Below are 27555 nucleotides of genomic sequence, written 5' to 3' on the forward strand. Positions count from 1 at the left end.
AATAGATGAGAGTCTGGTGTAAAAAATTTTGGTTTAGTAAATTTGTTTAAATTCCATTCTAAACCTGCATATATTTCGGGATCTATTTTTATTGGTTTTATTAGACTTATGCCTTTATTCCTCATTATTTCAACTACATCATTTACTTTTAGTTTAAATTTTGTATTACTACTTAAAGTTAATTTTCCAATAAAATCTATGCACATTAATAAATTATTTCCACTATTCATTTCTTCGTATCCTTTAGTTTGGATTCCTATTTTAATGTTTTTTCCAAATTCGTTTAAGTTCATTAGGAAGTCTGGATTTATATAGAATATTCCTCCATTATTTGTCATATCTACTTCGGTTAATCCTATTATTGACTTCTTGATGTCTGACCATCGATCATCATATATTGTTATTAATACTTTGGATCCTAGATTTTTTCTAGCTAGACCTTTTATTCCTATAACAATTAAACCCATATGCATTAAGACCATTCTATTATTTTTTAGATGTCTTAAGGAATTAGCATTTACTAAATCTAGTATTTTAAAGTCCTCTCCTATAGCAGATATTTGTTCTTCTCTATAATGTCTATATAACTGATTGTCTGTAGAAATATATCCGGCGTTATATAGTGTTTTAGGATTTAATAATTTTAATTGATGTTGTTGAAAAATTTGTAAATCTTTGTCTACATCTATTATTTCGTTAAGTTCTTGGTTCTGCTCCATGTTAGGTTGTCTTCTACATATTCTAGATAATATATTATTATTTCCTATTCTATTCTCTAAAAAACTTATTCTGTGTCTTTCTTCTCCCTGTCTTTCGTTATTTTCGATGGTTCTCCGTCTATTTGATAGAAAGTCCATTTTTGCGGTTTTCTTATTATATTTTTTCATTCTTGTTTAGGAGTTAATTCAATTCGTTTTAATTGGTTAATAAGTTCGTCTATTTCGATGTTATTTTTTGGTTGGACTTCTTTATTTATTAAGATGTCTATTTTCTTATGTAGTTCGGGTAATTCTGGTTTTTCTTGGAGGGGTTTTTTAGTTTCTTTGCCTTTAATTAAGATGTCTATCTTTTTGTGTAAGTCTAATAATAATTCTATTATGGTATTATTTTGTTTTAGTAGAATTTTATCTGTTTGACTTGAAGGTATATGCCGCGATAATCCTTCAGGTTCACTATGATAATTTCTTGATTTTTCTAGTGCTTTATTGTAATTTATATCTTCTTCACTCATGAAAGTGATATTTCTTCTAATCTTTTTGTTATTTCTTGCAAATCTTTGATCTCTGTCGTTATATTTTCTACTTGTTCTACTAGCTTAGATATTAGTTGAGTTGTTTTTACTTCCAATTCTTTAGGTCTTTCTATTATGGTTTTTACTAGTTTTTCAATTTCTAATTTTGTAGGTATTTTTTCTAAATTAAACTTGTGGTTTAAATACTGAATTTTTCTGTCTATTTCTACTTCTTGTGACTTTAGATAATCTAAATTTTGTTCTATCTTATCTAGTGTCTTTTTATGTTTATTCTGAGTAACTTCTATTTGGTCTAGCGTTCTTATTATACTATTATCCTTTTCCTGAATTTTTTCGCTTGAATTTATTAGAAAGTCTATTATTGTATTATATTGTTTATCTTTGGAATGTAAAATATGTTCACCCTGGTTGAAATTACACCTTATAGTAGAGTTGTCTTTTAATACTCTATATTTCTTTTCTGGTTGAAATCTAAGATCTAGGTAATCGAGGTGTTTTAACGAAGCTATCTTGTTATCCTAAGTGGTTTAAGTTAAGGTATTTTTTGCTTAGCTTAGTTTGATATTTTAATCTATTATTTGTATAGGTTATATCCAATTCTACTTCTTGTATATTTTCTATTAGCCTAGATTGTTCGCTAATTAATGCTTTTTTTATAGTAGTTAGATGTTATGGTAATTATTTCGTCTGCTTCTTTAAAATTTAAAATATCTATTTCTAGATTTCTTATTTCTTTATTTAACAACTCTAATCTTTCTACAAATTGTTTTCGAATTTTTACAAGTTGATGTTTATATATAAATTCCCTATAATATTGATGTTGTATTTCTCTAATACACTCAATATATCTTATTGACATTTATTATCCTAATTGATAAGCTTTTCTCTTAATACGTTCTTTTAGCCACTTTATTCCTGAAGTATTATTTTCTAAGTCTCTCTCACAACCTTGTATTTCCCAATTTAAAGCGCTTAATAAGTCGTTATAAACTTTATGTAATCTATTTACTTTTAGTAGTCTTTTTCGACTTTCTTCTAAATTATGTTTTCTAATTATTATGTTCTTTCTTTTTCTGATTTCTCTATATAAATAGAAATAACTACACCTTATATCTTGGAATGATCTATGTCTTTTCATATAAAGTTTATAAACTTTTGCGAGTTAGTAGGTAATGTTCCCAAAACCTTCTCGCTCTGATACCAAGAACTTAACGAAATAATCGAAATAATATATATATATATATAACTAAGCAACAAAGACCACAAAAAATACACACAAGTGACGAGCAACACCATGGAGGTGATCTTTGTCACACCCCTTTTTTACGTACTCCAAAAAAAGGAGATTTAGTTTAAAGTCCGAAAGGATTTTATTATTTAAGTGACAAGAAATGAAAATTTATTTCGGAAAAAAGGATTATTTACATTTTTTATTCAGAGTCGCCACTTGGCATAATCCGGTGTGCCAAGTCACCTTTGGAAAATCCTTTTCGAAACCATTTGACTCTTAAACTGGCTTGCGAACAGAGACTCCGGCTAAGGAATTCTGTTGACCGAGGGGAAGGTGTTAGCCACCCCTCGATCCCGTGGTTCAACTACGGTCGCTTGGGTAGAGTGTATTAACTATTTTGGCATTACGAAATGTACAAACCACACAAAAGCACACAAAATAATCAAACAAAAACAGAACAAAACAAAAATGTAAAGTCCAGTCCAATTATTACAACCCGAAATAAAAATACTGAAATAACCTACACTAGTCCTAAACCATGCTTTACCCGATTCCTCGAGCCTTGATCACGAACATCCTTAGCGTACAAAATTCTTCGGGGCATTCCCCGGTAAGTAAATACAAATTACCTCGGGGCATTCCCCGATTAAATAAATACACTTTCCAAATACGATAAACAAGACATTCAACAAATATTCCAAACGTTCCAACACTACACCAATCTTAAACTTGCCTATCCGAACCTACGATTGCCTATCCACCTGACTTACCATGATACTATCACGAAATTGATAATTAGACGTGAAAGTAACAATAACGACGAATGAAATCAAAATTAATCCTAACTCACTTTAACAATTTTTAACTCGCGCCCCGAATTCTCTTTAAACCCATGATTAGTGAATGCTTCGATTTTTCAATCACATCTCATAATCCGAAACCAACATCAAACACAACACAAACAACGAAGATTCAAACTAAACACGCAACCAATAAATGATCCACACCCACAACATCAATAAAGTAAAGATCGGTAGAAGAAATGGACCTTAATGAAATTGATCCTTGTCAATAATAAACAAATTCGAAGACCAAAATACTCGAACGGAGAACCTCAATCCCGAATCCTCCCGTATCCAAACTCGGCGTGGAAAATTGGAACAAGAAATAATAATGCTCGAGTTATGATTAACTTGGAATTGCGTAAACAGACAGAAACAACTCAGAATCTGACTGAAATTCAATGAAGCACAGAGATTTCGGTGAGTCTAATCTTCAAATGAACTTTTGTGCGTTAAATTTCACAATCGAAAGACGGAGCCCAACCCGAACGTCGACTAACCCGATTTTGAACCAACAACGAAGATAAGCCCGAACCTATTTCGCACCTCCTACCTACTGTTTCGACCGATTTCCAACTGATTTCGCCGGATTCGAACCAAAAACGATGACAAGATAAGACGAAGCCCCCAACCCGAACGTCGACTAACCAGGTTTTCCAACCAACCACGACGATAAACCCGAACCTATTTCGCACTTCTTAGCTACTGTTTTGCTCTATTTTCAGCTGACTTCGCCGGATTCGAACCAACAACGACACAAGACAAGACGAAGCCCCCAACCCAAACGTCGACTAACCGGGTTTTCCAACCAACAACGACGATAAATCCGAACCTATTTCGCACCTCCTAGCTACTGTTTCGATCGATTTCCGGCAGAATTCATCAGATTCGGGTCTTGTTGGGCTGATCTTGGTCACAGATTGCTTCTCCGTTCATCCCCCTTTTCTCGATATGCTCTCTGTTCTTTTTTTTTTGTTACTGCTGGTCGGATTCTCATTGGAGACGGTGAGACGTGGATGGTCGTCATCGTGGTGGCGTTGGTCGGAGCGAGGGCTGGGAGAGGAGCTTGCGAAGGTGGTGATGACGTTTGTGCAGAGGAAGAGGAGGACGAGAGTTGGAGCGGCGCCGGCGCCGTTGTCGCCGATGAGGGAAGCGCCGGGAGAGGTTTCTTTGAGAGAGAGAGTGAGAGCCTAGAGAGAAGGTGGAGCTCTTTTTTTCTTTTTGGTACTGATTATGCCTCGCTTTTTTTTTGTGTATGTGTTCTATATATCCTTTTCCAAAAATAGAAGAATGGTCCTTTTTCTTCCTTCTTTCCTAGAAGTTTCCCAATGTTTATTTCTTTTTGCCAAAGAAAATGAGGGATCTACGTGGAGGTAAGGGTATGGTAGGTAGGTAGAGGGTGATTTGTTATTTTCTTATTGGGGAGGGTTGTGAGGATGTTAAAAGAATAAAAGTTTGTTAGGAATTTTGTTGAGAGTTAGTTTTTTTTGTATTTTTGTGGGATGTAATCACGTGGGTGAGGGTACATGATAAGGTAAAAATGAATAAAATCGAACTTTTGAGGGGGACAAAATTACGTGTCTACATCATGCCCCCTTTGAATGTAAACACGCAGTGTTTTCAGACAAAGAAGTAGACAACGAGACAGAATTTTGTCCCGACCATTATTCAAAGGAAGAAATAGAAGAAAGAAGGACTACCGAGTCTTGAATTAGGACAACCTACCTATCCAAGTTATGAGGGAACCAAGTCACGAGTATTTCAAAGGACTGGAAAGAGAAGGACTATACCGAGTTGGAGAATCGAGTGAGGTTCAATCGAGGTTCCGGTCCGCGGCTCTGTTATTTCATCAATAATGAAAATTACAAGTTAAAACATAAATGAAATTACAAAAATCCTATCTATACAGCTTCTGTTGGTTCTTGACTCGACTTTCATCACCCTATTCTTCAGGCGGGCTCCTGACTTGCAATTTCTTTCAACTTGTTGCTTGGCTTTCAATTGCTTCACTTTGTTGCTTGACTTTTCATTTCTTCACCCTATTCTCCAGGCGGGCTCCTGACTTGCTATTTCATCACCCTGTTCTTCAGGCGGGCTCCTGACTTGCTATTTCATCACCCTGTTCTTCAGACGGGCTCCTGAAACCCAAAATTAAAACTAGAACGAAAATTATCCCAAATAAAATTATAATAAAGTAGTATTTCATTTTTGAAAGCGTTGTCCCATTTTCCAGGAGGGTCCTGAACAGAAAGTAAAGTCCCATTTTTCAGGAGGGTCCTGAACATAAAGTAAAATCCCATTTTTCAGGAGGGTCCTGAACATAAGGTAAAATCTCATTTTTCAGGAGGGTCCTGAACATAAGGTAAAATCCCATTTTTCAGCAGGATCCTGAACAGAAAGTAAAATCTCAATTTTCAAGAGGGTCCTGAATAGAAAGTAAAATCTCATTTCTTAGGAGGGTCCTGAACATAAAGTAAAATCCTTGAACAGAAAGTAAAATTTCATTTTTCAGGAGGGTCCTGAACAGAAAGTAAAATCTCATTTTTTCAGGAGGGTCCTGAACATAAAGTAAAATCCCATATTTCAGGAGGGTCCTAAACAGAAAGTAAAAATCCATTTTTCAGGAGGGTCCTCAATAGAAAGTAAAATCCCATTTTTCAGGAGGGTTCTGAACAGAAAGTAAAATCCTATTTTTCAGGAGGGTCCTGAACAGAAAGTAAAAATCCCATTTTTCAGGAGGGTCCTGAACATAAAGTAAAATCCAAATTTTTAGGAGGGTCCTGAACAGAAAGTAAAAATCCCACGGATGTGCATTTCCAATGGTCGCTGAATCAAGTGAAACGAATTTGCCCCTATTTCAACAAAGAAAATTTGTCAGTTAAAAACTTAGTGGTGGCTTGCAGATCTTGGCTTCTCAGGTATCTGCCCAGCACTCATTCCTTTTATCTTTGTTCTAAATCGCTAACACTTGCCCTGTCTTGCTGCATCATTGACCCGGACCCAAATTGAGGGAAATGAGTTCTGACTCAAACAACGGGTTTCCATTTTACCATGCCCCTGAGGTGCACTTTTTTTCCAAATCTGAATGTTTCTACAAATCCAATAGCCTGTCGGTTGATAGACTTCCTTTGCTTCGTATTGAATTATGATCATATTTCTTTCTGTGCTGTTCCTTGGCTTTTCCTAATATAATTGGAAATACTGGTAGTAAATTTTGAAATCCCTTCTCGCTTGTTTTGACACAGACTTGACTTAAAAATGTAAAGAAATGATGGTGACTTTTATTTTGATAAATGACATAAAAGACAAAAATCATGAATATGTAAATGAAAGAAAAGGGCAATGTCCCATATTCAAAAAGAAAACTTATCTGAAGACGACAACCAACTCCAATGAATATGACATGCATTTTGGATTGAGCTGCCTGATCTTCCTATCCAGACTCCTCATTTGTTTTTGAGTTCGTACCTTTTCCGCTGAGCCGCTTCTTCAAATCCATTGGACTCATACATCACATTCGATTGACGACATCTTAAAAGACTTTCGTCAACAAATTTTTTTTTTCACTTTTCGCTTTTCTCTTGAACTCTCCATCGCCTTACAGTGCCCGTGAGGGTTTTCACTAATAAGACTCTCTCGTTTTTATTTCTCTGCACTCACCATCGCCTTATGGTGCCTGCAAGGGTTTTCACCAATAAGACTCTCTCATTTTTATTTCTCTCACTCACCATCGCCTTATGGTGCCTGCAAGGGTTTTCACCAATAAGACTCTCTCATTTTTATTTCTCTCACTCACCATCGCCTTATGGTGCCTACAAAGGTTTTCACCAATAAGACTCTCTCATTTTTATTTATCTCCACTCACCATCGCCTTATGGTACCCACGGGGGTCTTTACCAATAAGACTCTCATTTTTGTATTTCTTTCCTGATTTCTTATGCTGAGGGAGACAAGCGGTACTTCACAATGTATCATCATATCCATTGCATGCTTAGCCTTAACATTATCAAAAATTGATCTGAAGGACTTTCTTTGGTTTTAACTTGGCTTTTGGTTAAGGTTAGAAAAGATGGTAAGAGGCTCAAACGATACTTGAAGTGGGAGTGGGACTTACAACTTTTGGAATCGACTCAAACAACACATTAACTCATGCCCCAGTTTTATTGACTGGGTGAATCTTAAATCTTTATTTGATTGGACCGAGCCCGAAATAGGGCAGCCTACGTATCTCACTTTCGAGAGAGGAGAATCAGGTCGGACGTAGTTCCGTCAGCTTGTTCTTTGTTTTGATTTGATTTTGATTTCTTTTTTTTTTAAATTTTCGAAATCTTTCTTTTATTCCCATTTTCTTGACATTTATCTTTGACTCTATTTTGATTCCAAAAGAGGGATATGAAAGAAAAATAAAACGAAGCTCAAACGGGTAAGCAAAGGATGACATAATGTTTGGATAGAAGAATAAAATGCCTTCATCATATCAATCTTAAAAAATGCAAGTACTAAACATACAATGAAATTAACAAAGGATCAAATATCATACATAATATCTTTTGACCGCATCAGCATTAATAGTCATTTTTGCCATTTTGCCTCAAGTATCTGTCAAATATAAGGCTCCATTGGGCAACACTTTCTTCACAGCGAAGGGACCTTGCCAATTAGGGGAGAACTTGCCTTTCGCTTCAACCTGGTGAGGAAGGATACGTCTCAATACCAACTGACCAACTTCAAAATTCCTGGGACGAACCTTTTTATTATACGCTCGAGCCATCCTCCTCTGATACAACTGGTCATGACACACAAATGTTAGCCTTTTTTTCTCAATCAAACTCAAATGTTCCAGTCGGGTTTTTACCTATTCGTCATCATCAATCTCTGCTTCTACAATGACTCGAAGAGAGGGAATTTCAACTTCTGCAGGGATGACTGCATCTGTCCCATACACCAATAAATATGGAGTTGCCCCTGTTGAAGTACGAACAGTAGTGCGATAACCTAGAAATGCAAATGGCAATTTTTCATGCCACTGTCTAGACCCTTGTACCATTTTTTGCAGTATCTTCTTTATATTCTTATTGGCGACTTCTACAACACCATTGGCCTTTGGGCGATACGGAGTAGAATTTCGATGTGCGATCTTAAACTGTTGACATACTTCTTGCATCAAATGACTATTTAGATTGGTAGCATTATCTGTAATGATCGTCTTAGGAATTCCAAATCTACAAATGATATTGGCATGAACAAAATCTACCATAGCCTTCTTTGTCACTGACTTGAAAGTTACTGCTTCTACCCACTTTGTGAAGTAGTCAATGGCTACCAAAATGAATCTATGCCCATTTGATGCCTTCGGCTCAATCGGTCCAATCACATCCATTCCCCAAGCCACGAACGGCCATGGAGAGGCCATTGCATGCAACTCAACAGGAGGAGAACGTATCAGATCACCGTGTACCTGACATTGATGTCACTTTCGAATAAATTGGATAGAATCCCTTTCCATAGTGAGCCAGTAATAACCTGCTCGAAAAATCTTTTTTGACAAGACATGACCGTTCGTGTGCGACCCGCATACTCCCCCGCATACTCCAGAGTGTATTTCAATCATGATTGTCGAGGCTTCTTTTGCATCTACACACCTTAAAAGTTCCAGATCTGGGGTTCTTTTATACAAGATTTTCCCACTTAAGAAAAATCCATAAGCCAAACGCCTAATAGTTCTCTTTTGATCGTTGGTGGCATATACTGGGTATTCTCCTGACTGAATGTACCACTTGATATCCAAGAACCATGGTTCTCCATCGAGCTCTTCTTCAACCGCATTACAGTAAGTATGCTGATCACGACTCTGTATATGCACTGGATCGATATAGGCTTTTTTAGGATGTTGGAGCATTGAAGACAGAGTGGCTAAAGCATCAACAATTTTATTACGAATTCTTGGAATATGCCTAAATTTTACTAACACAAACCTTTGACATAGCTCTTGTAAGCATTGTCGATAGGGGATGAGCTTCAAATCTCAAGTCTCCCAATCGCCTTGAATTTGATGGATGAGCAAATCTGAATCTCCCAACACCAATAATTCTTGGACTCTCATATCAACATCTAACCTCAAACCAAGAATGCAGGCTTCATACTCTGCCATATTGTTAGTACAGTAGAATCGAAGTTGTGCTGTCACCGGGAAATATTGTCCCAATTCGGAGATAAGAACCGCACCTATTCCGACTTCTTTCATATTGACAGTTCCATTGAAAAATAACCTCCAACCTGGATCAACATCTATAACGACTTCATCGACACACGACACTTCTTCGTCAGGAAAATATGCCTTTAATGGCTCGTACTCTTCATCGATGAGATTCTCAGCAAGATGATCTGCCAAGGCTTGGGCTTTCATGGCGGTTCGAGTCACATATACAATGTCGAACTCGGTAAGCAGTATTTGCCACTTTGCCAATTGACCTGTCGGCATAGGCTTCTGAAAGATATACTTCAAAGGATCCATGCGGGAGATGAGATAAGTAGTATAGGATGAGAGATAGTGCTTCAACTTCTGTGCTACCTAAGTTAGGGAATAACACGTCCTTTCAAGAAGAGTATACCTAGCCTCGTAAGTGGTGAACTTCTTGCTAAGATAATAAATAGCCTGCTCGTTTTTGCCCGTGACATCATGTTGACCCATGACACAATCGAATGAATTGTCCATGACTGATAAATATAAGATCAAAGGCCTACCAGGCTCTGGGGGTACCAGCACGGGCGGATTTGACAAATATCTTATGATTCGATCGAACGCTTTCTGACATTCTTCAGTCCATTTTACCGCAGCACTCTTTTTCAGCAACTTGAATATGGGCTCACAAGTGGTTGTGAGTTAAGCAATAAACCTGCTAATGTAGTTCAGTCTACCAAGAAAACTCATCACCTCCATTCTATTCTTGGGCGGGGGAAAATCCTGAATGGCTTTGGTTTTCGACGGATCCAATTTAATTCCTCAACGGCTGACTACAAACCCCAATAGCTTTCCAGACGGAACTCCAAATACATATTTTGCCGGGTTGAGTTTGAGATTATACCTGCGAAGCCTTTCAAAGAACTTTCTTAAATCTTTAACATGGTCGGCCTGACTTTTTGACTTAATAATCACATCATCCACGTAGACCTCAATCTCCTTATGCATCATGTCATGAAACATAGTGGTCATGACTCTCATGTATGTTGCTCCAATATTCTTCAAACCGAACGGCATCACTCGATAACAATAAGTTCCCCATGGTGTGATAAAAGACGTCTTCTATGCGTCGTCGTCATCCATAATGATCTGGTGATATCCGACATAGCAATCCACAAAAGAGGCAACCTCGTGTTTAGCATAGTTGTCTAGCAAAATGTGGATGTTGGACAGTGGAAAATCATCTTTCAGACTTGCTTTGTTTAAATCACGGTAATCAACACACACTCAAATTTTGCCATCTTTCTTTGGTACGGGAACAACATTGGATAACCACATGGGATAATGAGCCACTCGAATTACTTTGGCTTCAAGTTGTTTCATGATTTCCTCTTTAATTTTAATACTTACATCTGTTTTAAACTTCCTCAACTTCTGTTTGACAGGAGGGAACGCGGGATCAGTTGACAATTTGTGAGCCACTAATTCAGTGCTTATACCAGGCATATCATCATAAGGCCATGCAAAAGCATCCTTATAATCCATTAATATTTGAATCATTTCATCTTTTAGCTATGGCAAAACATATACACTGGTTTTAGTTTCCCTAATATCTTCTTGATCCCCTAGATTGTTTGGCTCAGTCTCATTCAAATTAGGATTCAGTTTGTCTTCAAACTGTTCCAACTCTTTGCTTATTTCTTCTAGTACTTTTTCTTCATCATATTCCCCATCCTGCTTCATTACATCTTGATTAGTTTGGATTTTTAAGATCAGGCTGAAAATTTCACATGCATATCATGTCATTAGAATCAACATAAATAGAACTGTGTAAGAAAGAAAAACAAAATATATTAGACACGAAACAAAAGGGACATTGCATTTCATTACATAAAAGATAGAAGTGTTTAAACACAGATGCAACATAACAAAAACAAACTAAAATCCGAATTACAACCCTGAAATAACTCGGATAAACAAAAAGAAAAATAAAATAAACTACCAAAACTCCCTCCTGACGGGGAGAAGAGTGACTTCCCAATTATTGAGTCGAACAGCTGAACCTATGAATTGCACGTCTGCCATACTGGTACCTTCTCCTGCTTTGACAATATCAACTTCAATACAAAGGTTCTGGAAGTCATCAACCAATTCAACCTCAAATTCCACATGCTTCGTGACACCGCTCTTAACAAATGATTCACTGAGTAGTGGCATTGGACGAGGGAGCGGCCATATTTCCTTTTTCCCTCCCTTGGCTTTTTTCAGATCTTCAGCTATAGGCTCAAATCCCAGACCAAACATGCCCACGTTTTCACTCGGACATATGGGATGAACTATACCGTGCAGAGACGCTCCCAAACCCTTTGCTGGCTCAAATCCGTATTTCCAAAGTTCACTCACCATCATGATAGAATCCAAAGACAATTGCGGTCCCGGTATAGCCTACCACTCAAGGATACGATTCACTGACACTGTATCAAAAATTTGATAGACGAATGTCTCCTCTATGTTATTTGCTTCAATAAGCGACAAGGGAGAATCTTCGTAGGCTGAAAAATCTCCTTCACCATGAATAACTACTTCTTGCCTGTCATGCTCAAACTTAATCATTTGGTGCAGTGTAGATGCAACCGCCTTGGCCTTGTGGATCCACGGCCTTCCCAACAACAGATTGTAAGAGGATTCTACATTTAACACTTGGAAACTCTATGGCGAACTCAACAGGCCCTATGGTCAATATTAGTTCTATTTCGCCAATGAAATTTGATTTTGCACCATCGAAATCCCTAACACATACATTGTTGGGCCTGATCCTGTCAGCACCAATATTCAACTTTTGCAAAGTAGAAATAGGGCAAATATTTGCACCTGAACCTCCATCAATCATAGTATGAGTGACGTAGAAATCTTCACACTTCACTGTAATGTAAAGGCCCCGGTTATGCCCTGTACCTTCAACAGACAATTCACCGTCAGAAAAGCTGATCCGATTGACCTCAAAGATTTTTCCAACCATTCTCTCAAGTTGGTTGATTGTAATCTCCCTTGGAACATATGCTTTATTTAATAACTTCAGTAAAATATCACGATGCTCCTTGGAGTGCAACAGTAAAGATAAAAGGGAAATTTGAGCAGGGGTTTTCTTCAACTGGTCAAATATTGAATACTCTGGCAATTTCATTTTTTTCAAAAATTCTTCGGCTTCTTCTTCGGTGATAGGCTTTTTGATAGATGACGGTCCACTCACCGTTGGCTGGGACTTTCTTAAGTTTTCAGGCACGAAGCATCTTCCTGACCTAGTCAAACCTCCTACCTCATCTACATCTTCCACAACTTCTTTCCTGTGATAGGTCATTACAGTCCGCCCATAATTCTAGGGAACCCTTTTCGTATCAACTATTGGAGGTTGGTTCACCGGTTTGAGGACAATAGGCGCTGCCAATGCTCCTTTTACCGTTTATATGGGCTGACTCAGAGCTCCCACCACCGTCAACTTAGGTTTATCCCGACTTAAATCAACATGCCTTCTAGCGCCCTGTACTGTGATCAAGGGTTTCTTTGTGCTTTCTTGGGCTTTATCTTCTCTCATTCCTTCCTAGCTCATGACATTGCTTTCAAAGACTCCGCTACATTCATCAATTTCTCCTCAATGGTCTGTATCTTGACAATAAGCTTAGAACCCCTCGGAGACTCTTTCCCATCATATATCAATTCTAACATATTGGCTTTAGCATGGGTTGACAACGGATTCTAGTTAATGTTTGGACCCTCCGGGGCCTGGACCAACATCTGATTTGTGTTAATTAAATCTTGGATAGCTCTCTTTAAGCGCCAGCATTTCTCGATATCATGGCCTAGCATATCAGAACAGTACACACACCTTAAAGAATAATCGAGATTCCTCGGCGGTGGATTTGAAAGCCTTCCTTGAATTGGGCTTAAAACCTTCAACTTTCTCAACCTATCAAACAAGCTAGCATATGACTCCCCAAGAGGTGTGAATTGATTTTTGATCGCCTTCTCTTTCTTATACTCGGACCTAGGCTGAAAGTTGGGTCTGGAGGGGTTTTGGTAATTTGGTGGAGCGAATGGGCGATTTTGTGGAGCTTGCACGTGCCATTGGGGGTAAGAAGGGGTTTGGGCATATGGCTGCGTGCTGTATATCGGGTACGGTGGTGGTGAAATAGAATATAAAGGGTTTTGTGGAGGGTAGTAATGGTGGGGAGGAATATATGGAACTTGGGTGTAGACTTGGGCTTGGGATTGGGGATAGGGGCGAGGTGGTCTTTTGGGATAGGAATGGGTTCCAGCTACGACAGTCGCCACATCCTCTTTCTTCTTTTTACCTCCAAATGCGCCAGATCCACCTTGAATCGCTTGTGTGGTAGCTTTTAATGCGGCAAAACTCACTATTCGACCGGTCTTAATTTCGTCCTCTATCATCTCCCCCATTTTGAGAACTTCCATAAAAGATTTTTCCATTGTCGGAAGCAAGTGCTGAAAATAGGTCTCATCCTGCACCTAAATGAAAACCTTTACTAACTTACTTTCTTTCATTGGAGGCTTTACCCTAGCGGCCTGTTCACGCCACCTTATCGCGTATTCCCTAAAACCTTCAGTGCTCTTTTTCTTTATGTTGACCAAGGATTTTTCGTCCGGAATCAAGTCGATGTTGTACTGAAAATGTTGAACAAATTCAAAAGCCAAATCATCCCAGCTGTTCCATTTATCGATATCTCGATCGATAACCCATTCTGAGGCCAGATTTGAAAGACTCTCGCCAAAGAAGGCTATGAGCAGTTCTTCCTTTCCTCCTGCAGCCCTCAACTGGTTGCAATAACATCTTAAATGTGCCATAGGATCACCGTGTCCTGCATACTTCTCAAACTTAGGCATCTTAAAACTGAGGGGAAGGTTGATGTCTGGGAACATACAAACATTTTTATAAGAAACACTCCTATAATCTCCGATTCCTTGCAAATTCCTCATCGCCTGTTCTAAACTTTTCAATTTTTGGGCTATGATATCTTGTTCCTCTGCTGCGACAGGTTTCTCCGTATCAAATGGAAATGTAGGCGGCTGACTGTACCCATACGGTTCATTCATTTGCAAAGTAGGCTCCGGGGCATAATACTGACTATCTGAAACCTTCAGTACTGGCTCACTAGCAGACCTAGGGAGCCTCATTATGGGACGCACAGCATATATGAGAGTTTCATATGGTGGCGAAGCCACGAATATTGGTGTGATCGGTGGCACTGGCTGAGCAGTTGGTCTTGATTGGGGAGCTGCCAAGGGCACACCTGAACTGCCAGGATAATAATGTCGCGGAGTGAATCCTGACGCGTGCTCAGGTGACTCAGTAGGAACAGAGAATTGTGCTTGAGAGAGCGGTGGGCAGTTAGAGATATTCCCAAGACCTTCAGAGAGCGGATGAGGAGGTATTCCGCTGGCCCATGCCCGGTGCAAATCTATCAATTGTTGCCTGAGCCTTACTACCTCATCATTGTGTTCAGAACTTTCTTTCCTGTGATCCTGATCCGGGTCAATGAGCGAATTTTCAATCTCCCTGCTAGCCATGACGAGCTTTGCTTTGGATCTGGTGAAGTATGGGTAACTAGCCAAAGTGCTGCAAACCTACCATTGTTATCTGAAAGAACATGCTCATCAAAGACGACATCCGTTAAGATTAGGGCACACAACAAACATGGGAATCACATTGGTGAAATTGTCCTAAATTCATGTTCATTTCTACCAGCTTTTGAGGGTAGCGAGGTCATTTTAACATCATCCTGATTTTGTCTACACTATTTTTTTATCTACACTTATTATTATTATTATTTTTCGTATCCATCTCTGTTCTTTTCCTTTCTCTCGTTATCTAACTTTATTTTATCATTCTTTATGGCTTTTGTTTTTCCTTAAAAGAGGAAAAAATAATGAAAAACAACGAAACAAAATGATTAGATCAAACCCAAAAGTAGGTTGCCTACGTATCATGTTGTACATGAATCAGATCTTGCGTAGTTCGGGCAGCATGTGCATAAACATTACCCACTTTTTTTTCGAAAACGAAAATAAACAAACCAAGGAAAGACGTAACATCATAACATTTTGAAGAAAGAAAACAACAAAACGTACAAAAGTTTGGGACCACTTTAAAACTAAGCAACAATATGAAACAACATTATAGACCCCTAAGACGACGTAGGTGAAATTACTAATAAAGACTCTAATACCAAAAATAACTTGACTTTGACTTAAAGCAGACACTACCCTACAATAACAGACACATAAAAGACTCAAACTAAATAAAGGTAAGAAGTGCTCTTTCATACTGGTGCTCTGCGTGATGACCCTGGCTGATATGGACCTGCCTCTGAAGTTCTCTTTCTCCCATTTAATCTTTGTAGCATATCCTGTAAAGACACCCTGATATCGGGGAAGAAGCTTCGAGCCCGTATTCCTGCTTCATGAGGAGTGCACTTGGAAAGATTATTCTGACACCTTTCTACCGTCTTGAACAAATCTGCTAGCTGAACCCTCAGTGTTTCCACTTTGAACCCTACACTTTTATCCTGATGATCGTCTACTATGCATTCTTCCTGTATTCTCCCTCTAAGCTGCGCTGGTAAGGGTTGATTGATACACCAAGGGATAGATTGAAGCCAGGCCTCATATCCCTAAGTGTGACCCGGATTATCCAAACTTTCTTTGAGTGTGTCCACACCCAGCTTTGTTGCATGCTTCCAAAACTGCTCGTACTTGCTTTCACATAAGGCTTGTTCCTTGAAGTAATCAACATTCTTCAGAAGATCCACTGCTGGTGGCACGTCCTGCAGCCTACCCAACTGGCGCATTACCCTTGAAGGACTGTATGGTCTAGTGCAATTGAGCCCTAACATAACTAAAGGGAGCTGCGCCTGACAACCCAACAATACAATCTTTGGGCGAAGCCACAGATAAGTCCACAAAACGTTATCCCTGGTTCTTGATGCAAGAAATTCAATCCAAGCGTCGACTCCCACGGGTAACGAGAATTTATCCAAATGCAACCTGGAGTCCATGGCTTTCACTCGATTGGGAATACAACGATCTAACATGTCTGGTCTAATTAAAGAAGGTGCATGTAAATGCTCCATCACCCATATCTGCAATATCAAGTTACTGCCCTAAAAAAATCTCCTTCCCGTCTTCACTTCGGTTAAAGCCTTATATATTTCTGTTAAGATCATGGGTATGAGAGTGAACCTTTCTTTTTGATTAATGCCCTTATCGTTTTGATCCTTATAAAATAGGGCCATTACCACAGATTGCAAACGGGTATTAATACGTCTTTCTTCTAATGGAAACACTAAAGTACCTAACAAAGCGAGGGTGAAGACTTCAAGACGCTTTCTCTCCCACTTCTCCTTAGTCACATGAAATTCATCCCAAAAGCAATCAAAATCTTCCGAGGGCCCGAATCTAGCGAACAGAATATCTAAGGAAACCCACGAATCACTTAAACAACCCAAACGGATACCCTTACTTCTTAAACCACATGACTGCAAAAATCTCATGCCAGTATGATTTCGTGCTCAGATCATATCCTTCTCGATATAGGGTAAATGCAACAAACTGGATATTTCTACCAAAGTAGGAGTCATTTCACATTCCCCAAACCTGAATACCAAACCATTCGGATCCCAAAAGGTCAACAAAGCCTCTATTAAATCTGGACGAGGGGTAACATGCAGAAGTTCCGTAAGATCACCTAATATTTTAATCAGTTTTTGCTGATCAACATAGTTAAACATTTCCCACCATTTGATTAACTCTTTGGGCACCTTGACAACCATCAGAACTCTAGACTTGGTGGACAAATCCATCCTGTAATAACACACAAGATGTTATCTCAAAAATTCGACAGGAGTAGAAGATTCCCAACCCTTGGGATTTTTGACGCAAACATATGTCGATGGGACAGACCACATTCATGACTCCAATTTGCCGAACAGAAGTACTGAGCGAAATCAGTCTACTTGGCAAACAACTCTAGATTACGGGGCGAGAGACCTAGGCTAATACTAAGACACAGGCCGACACAAAAATTACCGGACCCACCGAGGGTTGCCTACGTATTCCAACCTAAGGGAAGGGAATCAGGTATGCGTAGTTCATCCAGATTGGACAATTAACGATTAACTAATAAATTGATCCTAAATTAAGAGACACTACCAAAAACAAACGAAAAGAAAGAAAGAAAAAAAAAACTTTTGGATTTTCAGCTAGACACTTTAACTAAGACTGACACCACCAATTATGAAGAAAAATCTTTTTTGGTATTTTTGTTTTTGACAAATAAGTAGAAAAGGCAAACAAACTTCTTCTTTTTTTCTTTTGCTTTTACGGTATTTTGAGAAGACAAATGTAAAACGTAAAAAATCTTTTTGAGTTTTTGGATTGTGAAGAACAAAAGCCATAAAGAATTCTAAAATAAACTACAAAACTCCTCTTCTCCTTTTTTTTTTCATTCTTTTCGACTCACTTTTTCTTTTTCGTTTTTGCCTACGCACCTTACTCCTAATAATTTTTTTTATTTTATTATATATATATATATATATATATATATATATATATATTAATTTCAAAAATCAGTCCGTCAAATGACCACGTTACCCTTAAAAATGCAACAGTTAGCACGTAGGGATGCTTTAGAGAGGAGTCTCCTACAAAGGGTCATGTGGGTCCCGCTAGGTTTCAATATGATGCACATAAGCATGACCTAAAGGCTGACCTACGTTGTGGTTTACTAACAAGGGTGTTCGGGGGAGCATATGGTCGATAGTGGCTGCTTTGCTTTCCACCTACTCCATAACACCGACGGCTCCCTCCCCTAAAATAAGGGTGACTCAACTAGAGGTTGTGTACAACATGTGTTATGGACTTGTTGCAGAAAGAAGGCTGGGGGGTGGACTCATGATACCAGATATAAAGCGGTAACACATAAGATAAATACTATAAACAAAGAACACGAAAAACACACAAAAGTGCAAACAATAACCCAAACAAAATCACAAACAAACTTATACACTCGTAATGCCAAACAAAGCCGATACGACTCCAAAAATAGCTCGAATTCTGAAAAATTGTCACTTGATCCCCAGCAGAGTCGCCAGAAGCTATCACACCCCTTTTTTACGTACTCCAAAAAAGGAGATTTAGTTTAAAGTCCGAAAGGATTTTATTATTTGACAAGAAATGAAAATTTATTTCGAAAAAAGAATTATTTACATTTTTTATTCAGAGTCGCCACTTGGCATAATCTGGTGTGCCAAGTCACCTTTGGAAAATCCTTTTCGAAACCATTTGACTCTTAAACTGGCTTGCGAACAGAGACTCTGGTTAAGGAATTCTGTTGACCAAGGGGAAGGTGTTAGCCACCCCTCGATCCCGTGGTTCAACCACGGTTGCTCGGGTAGAGTGTGTCAACTATTTTGGCATTACGAAATGTACAAACCACACAAAAACACACAAAATAATCAAACAATAACAGAACAAAACAAAAATATAAAGCCCAGTCCAATTATTATAACCTGAAATAAAAATACTGAAATAACCTACACTAGTCCTAAACCATGCTTTACCAGATGCCTCGGGCCTTGATCACGAACATCCTTAGCGTACAAAATTCTTCGGGGCATTCCCCGGTAAGTAAATACAAATTACCTCGGGGCATTCCCCGGTTAAATAAATACACTTTCCAAATACGATAAACAAAACATTCAACAAATATTCCAATCATTCCAATACTACACCAATCCTAAACTTACCTACCCGAACCTACGATTGCCTACCCACCTGACTTACCATGATACTATCACGAAATTGATAATTAGACGTGAAAGTAACAATAACGACGAATCAAATCAAAATTAATCCTAACTCACTTTAACAATTTTTAACTCGCGCCCTGAATTCCCTTTAAACCCATGATTAGTGCATGCTTCGATTTTCCAATCACATCTCATAATCCGAAACCAACATCAAACACAACACAAACAATGAAGATTCAAACTAAATACGCAACCAATAAATCATCCACACCCACAACATCAATAAAGTAAAGATCGGTAGAAGAAATGGACCTTAATAAAACTGATCCTTGTCAATAATAAAGAAATCCGAAGACCAAAATACTCAAACGGAGAACCTCAATCCCGAATCCTCCCGAATCCAAACTCGGCGTGGAAAATTGGAACAAGAAATAATAATGCTCGAGTACGATTAGCTCGGAATTGCGTAACAGACAGAAACAACTCAGAATCTGACCAAAATTCAATGAAGTACAGAGATTTTGGTGAGTCTAATCTTCAAATGAACTTTTGTGCGTTAAATTTCACAATCGAAAGACGGAGCCCAACGCGAACGTCGACTAATCGGATTTCGAACCAACAACGAAGATAAGCCCGAACCTATTTTGCACCTCCTAGCTACTATTTCGACCGATTTCCGGCTGGTCCGGCAGACTTCACCGGATTTGGGTCTGGTTGGGCCGATCTTGATCATAGATTGCTTCTTCGTTCATCCCCTTTTTCTCGATATGCTCTCTGTTCTTTTTTTTGTTACTGCTGGTCGGATTCTCGCCGGAGACGGTGAGACGTGGCTGGTCATCGTCGTGGTGGCGTTGGTCGGAGTGGGGGCTGGGAGAGGAGCTTGCAAAGGTGGTGACGACGTTTGTGCGGAGAAAGAGGAGGACGAGAGTTGGAGCGGCGCCGGCGCCGTTGTCGCCGATGAGGGAAGCGCCGGGAGAGGTTTCTTTGAGAGAGAGAGTGAGAGCCTAGAGAAAAGGTGGAGCTCTTTTTTTCTTTTTGTTACTGATCATGCCTCGCTTTTTTTGTGTGTGTATGTGTTCTATATATCCTTTTCCAAAAATAGAAGAATGGTCCTTTTTCTTCCTTCTTTCCAGGAAGTTTCCCAATGTTTATTTCTTTTTGCCAAAGAAAATGAGGGATCCACGTGGAGGTAAGGGTATGGTAGGTAGGTAGAGGGTGATTTGTCATTTTTTTATTGGGGAGGGTTGTTAGGATGTTAAAAGAATAAAAGTTTGTTAGGGATTTTGTTGAGAGTTACTTTTTTTGTATTTTTGTGGGATGTAATCACGTGGGTGAGGGTACATGATATGATAAAGTAAAAATGAATAAAATCGAACTTTTGAGGGGGACAAAATTACGTGTCTACAATCTTGAACCTCTATTTGGAAGGATTTTGCTCCAATCTTGGAAATCCCACATACAACACAAAAACCCATGTAAATTCCTCCATTAAATCACCCCCTATTCGTTTATTAAATTACCCCCATAACACTCATATCCATTAACACTCCACTACAATTTCTACTATGAACAACTGTAAACACCACACTAAGCCTGACAACGGACCAGAACAGAACAACCGAAATGATTTTACCGGAACCGGATCTGGTACCGTAAAGAATGTCCGGTGTATTATACCGGAATCGGTACCACCGGAAAATATGGTCCTTCCACCCCGGTCCGATTGTCACTGGTGCGGTACCGTGTCAGACCGGTACGAAAATCGGAGTTCCGACGTTTTACTGTTTGCATCTCACTGTTTATTTAATTTTTTATTAATGTTATGACTTTTATAATAAAAGAATGTATGTATAGTTATAACATTTACTTTTTAACTTTAAAAAAAATTAAAAGTAGATAATTATTTTAATAATTTAAATTATTTTATTAATATAATTATAAAGTTATGCTAAAAAAAGTTGACATCAACTTGACATATAATTTTTAAAATAGTTATAAGTTTAACTCATAACATTAACTTTTTATTACATAACCTTAGAAAAATTTATATTTATTCAAATTTAATACATTACATTGTACATTTATTATAAATATTAAAAGAGAATCTAATCTACGCAGCCACTTTCTAGGAAGGGTTCTGTTTGAATTAGATATGTACTTTAGAATCTTAGTACCTATAATGTCCATAATATTCTATACGTAAGTTAACTATTTCTATATTTTTCGGAATTAGTCTTTTTCCTTGTTCTTCCATTGCTTGCATTCCATCATCACTATTCTCCTCAAATATTTCATCTATTTCGTCTTCAATCTGGGGCGGTAATTTTGGGAGCCCAAAATTTCTTCTTTGGGCATTAATCCAATCTCTAAATAATACCGAAATTTTTAAACTATCATTCACCAACGAATATCGATGATCTCCGATCATAAATCTTCCTTCACTAAAAGCTTGCTCCGATGCGACTGAAGAAGCTTGACTTGCTAGTAAATCTCGAACCACCCTTGATAGTTTTGAAAATTGTTTGGTACGGATCTTCCACCGTCCTAAAAGTTGTTGTTGTCCATTTGCATCTCTAATACGTTCCCGATCTTGAGAAATATATGAATCAAAATCATTACTGCTACAACATTGAAGATCAAGTTCTTCACCCATCTCATCATCTAAATCATCATATCTATGTCTAAAAGTAAGAGGTTCGACTGGCGCAATATTATGTTCCATAACTTGGTACATGTTATATAAACTTCTGGCTTTAGGTACTATGGTAGCACAACACGTTTCAACTGATGGCCTTTCATGAGGTTCAATTTCTAAATTGGTGCAAATTTTTTTGAACCATCATAATTACACCATGTTCTTTGTTAAATAGGTTGAATAAAGTAACTGTCAAATAAATTTATGAAATCGGAAAAAAATATTTTTTAAATTTGTCAACCATAACGTCAATTGCCTCTTTGTAAGGATAATTTTTTTTTTATAACTAGCAAGTACTTTAGAAACAACAGTAATATTTACTAAAACAGAAGAAATAGTTGGAGTATATTGTGCAGATACTGTGTTCGTAGCTTGATAAAAAGTTTTCAAAATTTTACAAAGTTCTTCTACTTCAATCCAATCATCAGAACCTAGCCTTAAATCATTAGTCGTATTAAGCGAATTATAAACTAATTATATAGGTTCACGATACACACTAACAACTTCAAGCATTTGATACAAAGAATTCCATCTAGTAGGAATTTCTCTTGGAACTTTTCTAGATGGAAGGTCACATTTTTTACATTGATATTTGAAATCATCTATTATAGCCTTTTTTTTTATTTTTAAAAATAAAACTACATGCAATGCGAACCTTATAACAACCATCTCCAAATAACTCAACACCATCATGTACTATCAAATTTAAAATATGTGCAGTACATCTAACATGAAAATAATCATTATCCATGGGACATAGTATAGTATACATGTCATAATTTTATCAATAAGTCTAAAATATTTCAAGCATTCCGCTATTGTAAAAGATATATATTTACCGGTTTTAGTTTCGTCAACATATTTATAAGCAATAATTCTTTTTTGCATGTTTCAATGGTGATCAATCCAATGAACCGTGACAGTAAAATAATCATTACCGATAACACTATGACCCATATCAAAAGTAATAAATACTCTACCATCAAATTTACTAAATAAGCAACGAAGAAAATGACAATGTTCACCTTGAAATTTAAAAATATCATTTTTAATTGTATTTCGTGAAAAAACTTTGAAAGAAGGATTATATACTCGTTGAATATAATGAATAAAATCGGGATGCGAAGGAAAACTGAATGACAATCCCATAATAGCAACCATTTGCGCTAGTTCTTCTCTATCTGCATTTTCATTATATGTCAATGTAGGACTTGAGATAGCTTGGTTAAACCTATCTAAACGCGTTTGAACCATATTACCTCCCACAGATTCTTCCGTCAATGGTGTACCACCTTTTTTTGTCTTGGCCTTATTTTCTAAACGAATAAATTTTGTATTACATTTCCTCAAATGCGTAGTAAGCAACCCTGTCCCACCATTTTTTTCCCTCAGTCAAATGTTTCATAACTCTCTTACATTTATTGCAAGTAGCAGTATTTTTTTCCTTATCTTGACTCATAAATATCCAAACTAAAGATCGTTTAGGACACTAAAGATCGTTTAGGACGTTCAGTAGCTTTGGCCCTACTAAATTCTGGTAAAGGGGGAAGTACATCATCGTCTTTTTGTATTTCCGTAACCGGACTAGTAGGGGTAGGGGTTTCACCTAACTCTTGTACTTCTATATCATCTTCTTCGGGTAAGTCTTCCTCAAAATTATTATAACGCCTACTTAGTGTCTCATGTTCTAATTTCATACCGGAACCAACATCAAAACCATTAGGTTGTGATAAAGAATTTTCATTAAATCTAGGCGATAATGAACTAGTAATAGCATTATTTTTTTTATTTGTACAAAAAATCTTACCAAAGATTGGTCTCTTACCACTACTTTTATTTGCATCCATAATTAAATTTAAATATAATTAAAATGTTAAAACAAGAAATATAAATATTATAAATCAAAAAATAAACGTAAGCCTGTAAGTAAACAAATATAGATATTAAAAATAAAAAATATAGAGATTAAAGTTGGAACAAATATAAGCAGACGTATACCAAATGTCGTAATTGAAATATGATAATTGAAGCTTGTAGTATCTTTAAAAAAATCCACAACTCCAATTAATACAAAAATTATAAATATTGAGTACGAGAATATTAAGATTTAAGATTTAAAGTGTAGGAGAAATTGAGAAATTTGTGAGAAAAAAATTGATTTAAAAAAATATTTATAGTAGAAAATTAATGGTGTAGTGAACTAATTGGGAGGGGGAGGCACAAAATAGTTGTTGCCCCCTCTAACAGCTATTTTACAACGGTCAGCAACGGTCAAAACCAATTTAAAAAAAAAAAAAATTATCATGCATCGGGCTGCGTCAAACCGGATCCGGCCAACCAACACTGAAATCGGTAAACCGGAACTACCGGAAAAAAATGCCCGTGCGCACCGGTACCGTATTCCGGGTTGTTTGGTATCGGTATACCGGTACAAATCGGTACCGTTGCGTTATCGGACCATGACCGAAAACGGACCAGAACTGGATTAACTCCGGTCCGCTGCCACCCTTACACCACACCCACCACCCATCTCCTTTGATTTTCCTCCATCTCCATGAATACTAATTCGCCATAAACGAACAAACAACCCAATAGTTACCAATAGTTCCAACTCTCAACTTCTTCACTGTTTTTGTCAGCATAATAGAATTCAACATGTGTGTATATATATATATCCTTTGTTTTCATTCAAAATCATTTTTTAGGGTCAAAATTTTCGCTCAGACAAAAATTAGTTGGATCAAAATTGAAGTTTTATGATCACTATTATATTATTTTTTATAGTTGACAGGTTGTAGATGAATGTTGGTTGATTTTGAAGAATTTCTTATGCAAAAGTTAGGTTTAATTGTATTGTTTTGATATTTTTATTATCTTATTGTTTTATTTTAATTTACAAATGTTAGATGAATGTCGATCGTCTTTGAAATTTTTTTAGGTAAAGGTTAGGTTTAATTGTATTATCGTAATATCTCTATTAGTTTGTTATTTTGTGGTAGTTTACAGTTCGTAGATGAATCTCGATCGGCTTTGAGAAATTTTTGTACGTAAAATTTAAGTTTAATTGTATTGTTTTGATATCACTTTTATCGTACTATTTTGTTGCAGTTTACAGGTGACAGATAAATGTTGATCGGCTTTGAGAAAATTTCTTATGTAAATGTTAGATTTAATTGTATTATTTTGATATCTCTATTATCGTATTATTTTGTTATTGTTTACAGGTCGAAGATAAGTGTCAGACGACTTTGAGAATTTTTTGTACGTAAAGATTAGATTTAGTTGTATTATTTTGATGTCTCTGTCATTGTATTATTTTGTTGCAATTTACAATTGATAGATGAGTGTCGATCGACTTTTAAAAAACAAAATTAATAAAAGTTAAGTTTAATAAATAAATTTTTCATCTTTATATACTCAAAAATTATTAAATTTAATTATTATATTTATCTTTATTATTTAAATAAATATCTTATTTAGTTTAATATTTAAACTCATTAATGAGTTAAACTAGTGATAGACTCCTTAAATTTGAGGTCCTAAAACGATCACCTTTTTTTGCAAAAGGATAGAGTCCCTGCCCACCGACCCTACATTGCCCGTAGGCCATAACCATTTCTTTAATTTTTTATTTTTTAAAACAAAATTAAAACAATCAGCACTAGTTACACATGGAAGTAGATCCTTTGCCTAATGAGTTGCAGAAAACTTACCAACTTGGCAGCTCTGTCAAAGATATATGTGGACACTAGTGGTTTATGTGTCTTTCGGTTCACTCATTGAGTCCCCTTTAAATCCCAGTAATCTCTGGTCATTACAGCATCCCCGTATTTACTACAACCTCAATATCAAAGAATGGATTCAACAAACCCAACATCAGAAGTTGTTTATGACATCCCAGGGTTATTTAAGGTGTACAAAGATGGCCGTGTCGAAAGGTATCGAAAACATGATTTTGCTGCTCCTTCCGATAATCCAACCACTGGTGTTCGATCCAAAGATGTTGTTATTGTACCGGAGGATAACGTAATTGTACGCCTTTACCTTCCTAAAATCACACAAAATGATGGGAAGTTTCCACTGCTCGTCTACTTCCATGGTGGCGGGTTTGCCATCGAATCAGCTTTTTCTACTTACTATGATAGTTATCTCCATTCTTTAGCTGCAGAAACCAATGTGCTTGCTGTATCCGTCGAGTATCGATTAGCCCCAGAGCACAAAATTCCTGCATGTTATGATGATTCGTCGTCTGTCATGAAATGGGTGTCTCAGCATGCCAATGGCGAGCTAGGAACTGAGCCATGGCTGAAAAGTCATGCCGACTTCTCTCGAGTTTTCTTGTCAGGTAAACAGGAATTTATTGTCCGCAGGCATTTCTGGTTTCTATCCAGGTCATAAAACATGTTTAAACTTAAGAAGGTTGAACGGCCTGTTTCTGAAAATGTATTGATTTTGGCAACCTCGATCAGGTGATAGCGCAGGAGCCAATATTGCACATAACATGATGATGCGAGCGAGTGCCGATGAAGATAAACTTGGAGTTGGAGAGAGGTTAAAACTAATCGGAATGGCATTAATTCATCCCTATTTTGGTAAAAATAAGCCGGACCCAATTTGGTCGTATTGTTGCCCTGATCCTAAATCTGATGACCCAAGATACAATCCAGCAGCACAACCGAATTTGCTATCGAAGCTTGTTTGCTCCAAAATTCTGATCTGCACTGGGGGCAACGATTTTATAAGGGACAGAGGATGGGCGTACTACGAGGTACTGAAGAAATGTGGATGGAAAGGCCAAGTGGAGATTAAGGAAAGTGAAGGAGAAGGACATGTTTTCCATTTGGTTAACCCAACTTGTGAGAAAGCTAAGGAATTGATGAAATGGCTGGCCGATTTCTTTCAGCAATCAACCTGAATTCCTGCTTGTAATATTTCAGTTGTTTCTCTTCACTGTTTTTTTAATCATCAAATAAGTAGCTGTTTGGACATGAATTTGAAATCATCGATTTGGACAGAGATGATTCCAAGCTGAATTTTTTATTATTTGAACATGTCCCTTGAATTTTTAAAATTGAAGTACTTTTTCTTATATATAAATATGAACTTTCTCGTTTTTTTTTAAATTTGATTCTTATATGATTTTATCAAATGAGCAAAGTATCATATAATCGTATATCTCCATGTCAGAACAAATTAAAGTAGAGAGAGATACTTATTTTGGAAACAGAGCAAACTTCTCAAGTGCTGAAAAGGAATATCAACATATATTAACCTATTTAAAAAACCCAAATCTACCGGAAACTCATTGTGGTCGAGCTTTCTAGCACTTCTCCATAAACTAGAACACACAAAATACCCCCAAATATGACCTTTTGCACATTAACAAAAGTGTGCAGCATGTATGTTAAAGTTGTATTGAACTTCTAACAGTAGAACTATCGAGAGATGATGCCATTCCACTTGTTCTAGAAGTGGTTTTTTTTTTTTTTCATGTTTCATTACTCTGTAGAACACTTTGATACATCACCCAAGG

The 27555-nt window shown here is 37.2% G+C and overlaps 1 protein-coding gene across 1 annotated transcript; it reads left to right on the forward strand.

The window, feature by feature from the left end:
- The first annotated feature begins 25587 nt into the window (after positions 1–25587).
- Positions 25588–27145, forward strand: LOC107840300 (probable carboxylesterase 12). Its single transcript, XM_016684123.2, has 2 exons — positions 25588–26367; positions 26492–27145. The coding sequence occupies exons 1-2, from the start codon at positions 25878–25880 to the stop codon at positions 26935–26937; spliced, it is 936 nt and encodes a 311-aa protein (XP_016539609.2). The 5' UTR covers positions 25588–25877; the 3' UTR covers positions 26938–27145.
- The last annotated feature ends 410 nt before the right edge of the window (positions 27146–27555 follow it).

Source organism: Capsicum annuum, chromosome 8 (genome assembly GCF_002878395.1).
Source record: "Capsicum annuum cultivar UCD-10X-F1 chromosome 8, UCD10Xv1.1, whole genome shotgun sequence".
NCBI lineage: Eukaryota > Viridiplantae > Streptophyta > Magnoliopsida > Solanales > Solanaceae > Capsicum > Capsicum annuum.

Coding starts and splice junctions, on each gene's coding strand:
- LOC107840300 (XM_016684123.2), top strand. CDS start 25,878: ATGGATTCAACAAACCCAACATCAGAAGTTGTTTATGACATCCCAGGG. Junction 26,368..26,491: donor CTCTCGAGTTTTCTTGTCAG/GTAAACAGGAAT, acceptor AACCTCGATCAG/GTGATAGCGCAGGAGCCAAT.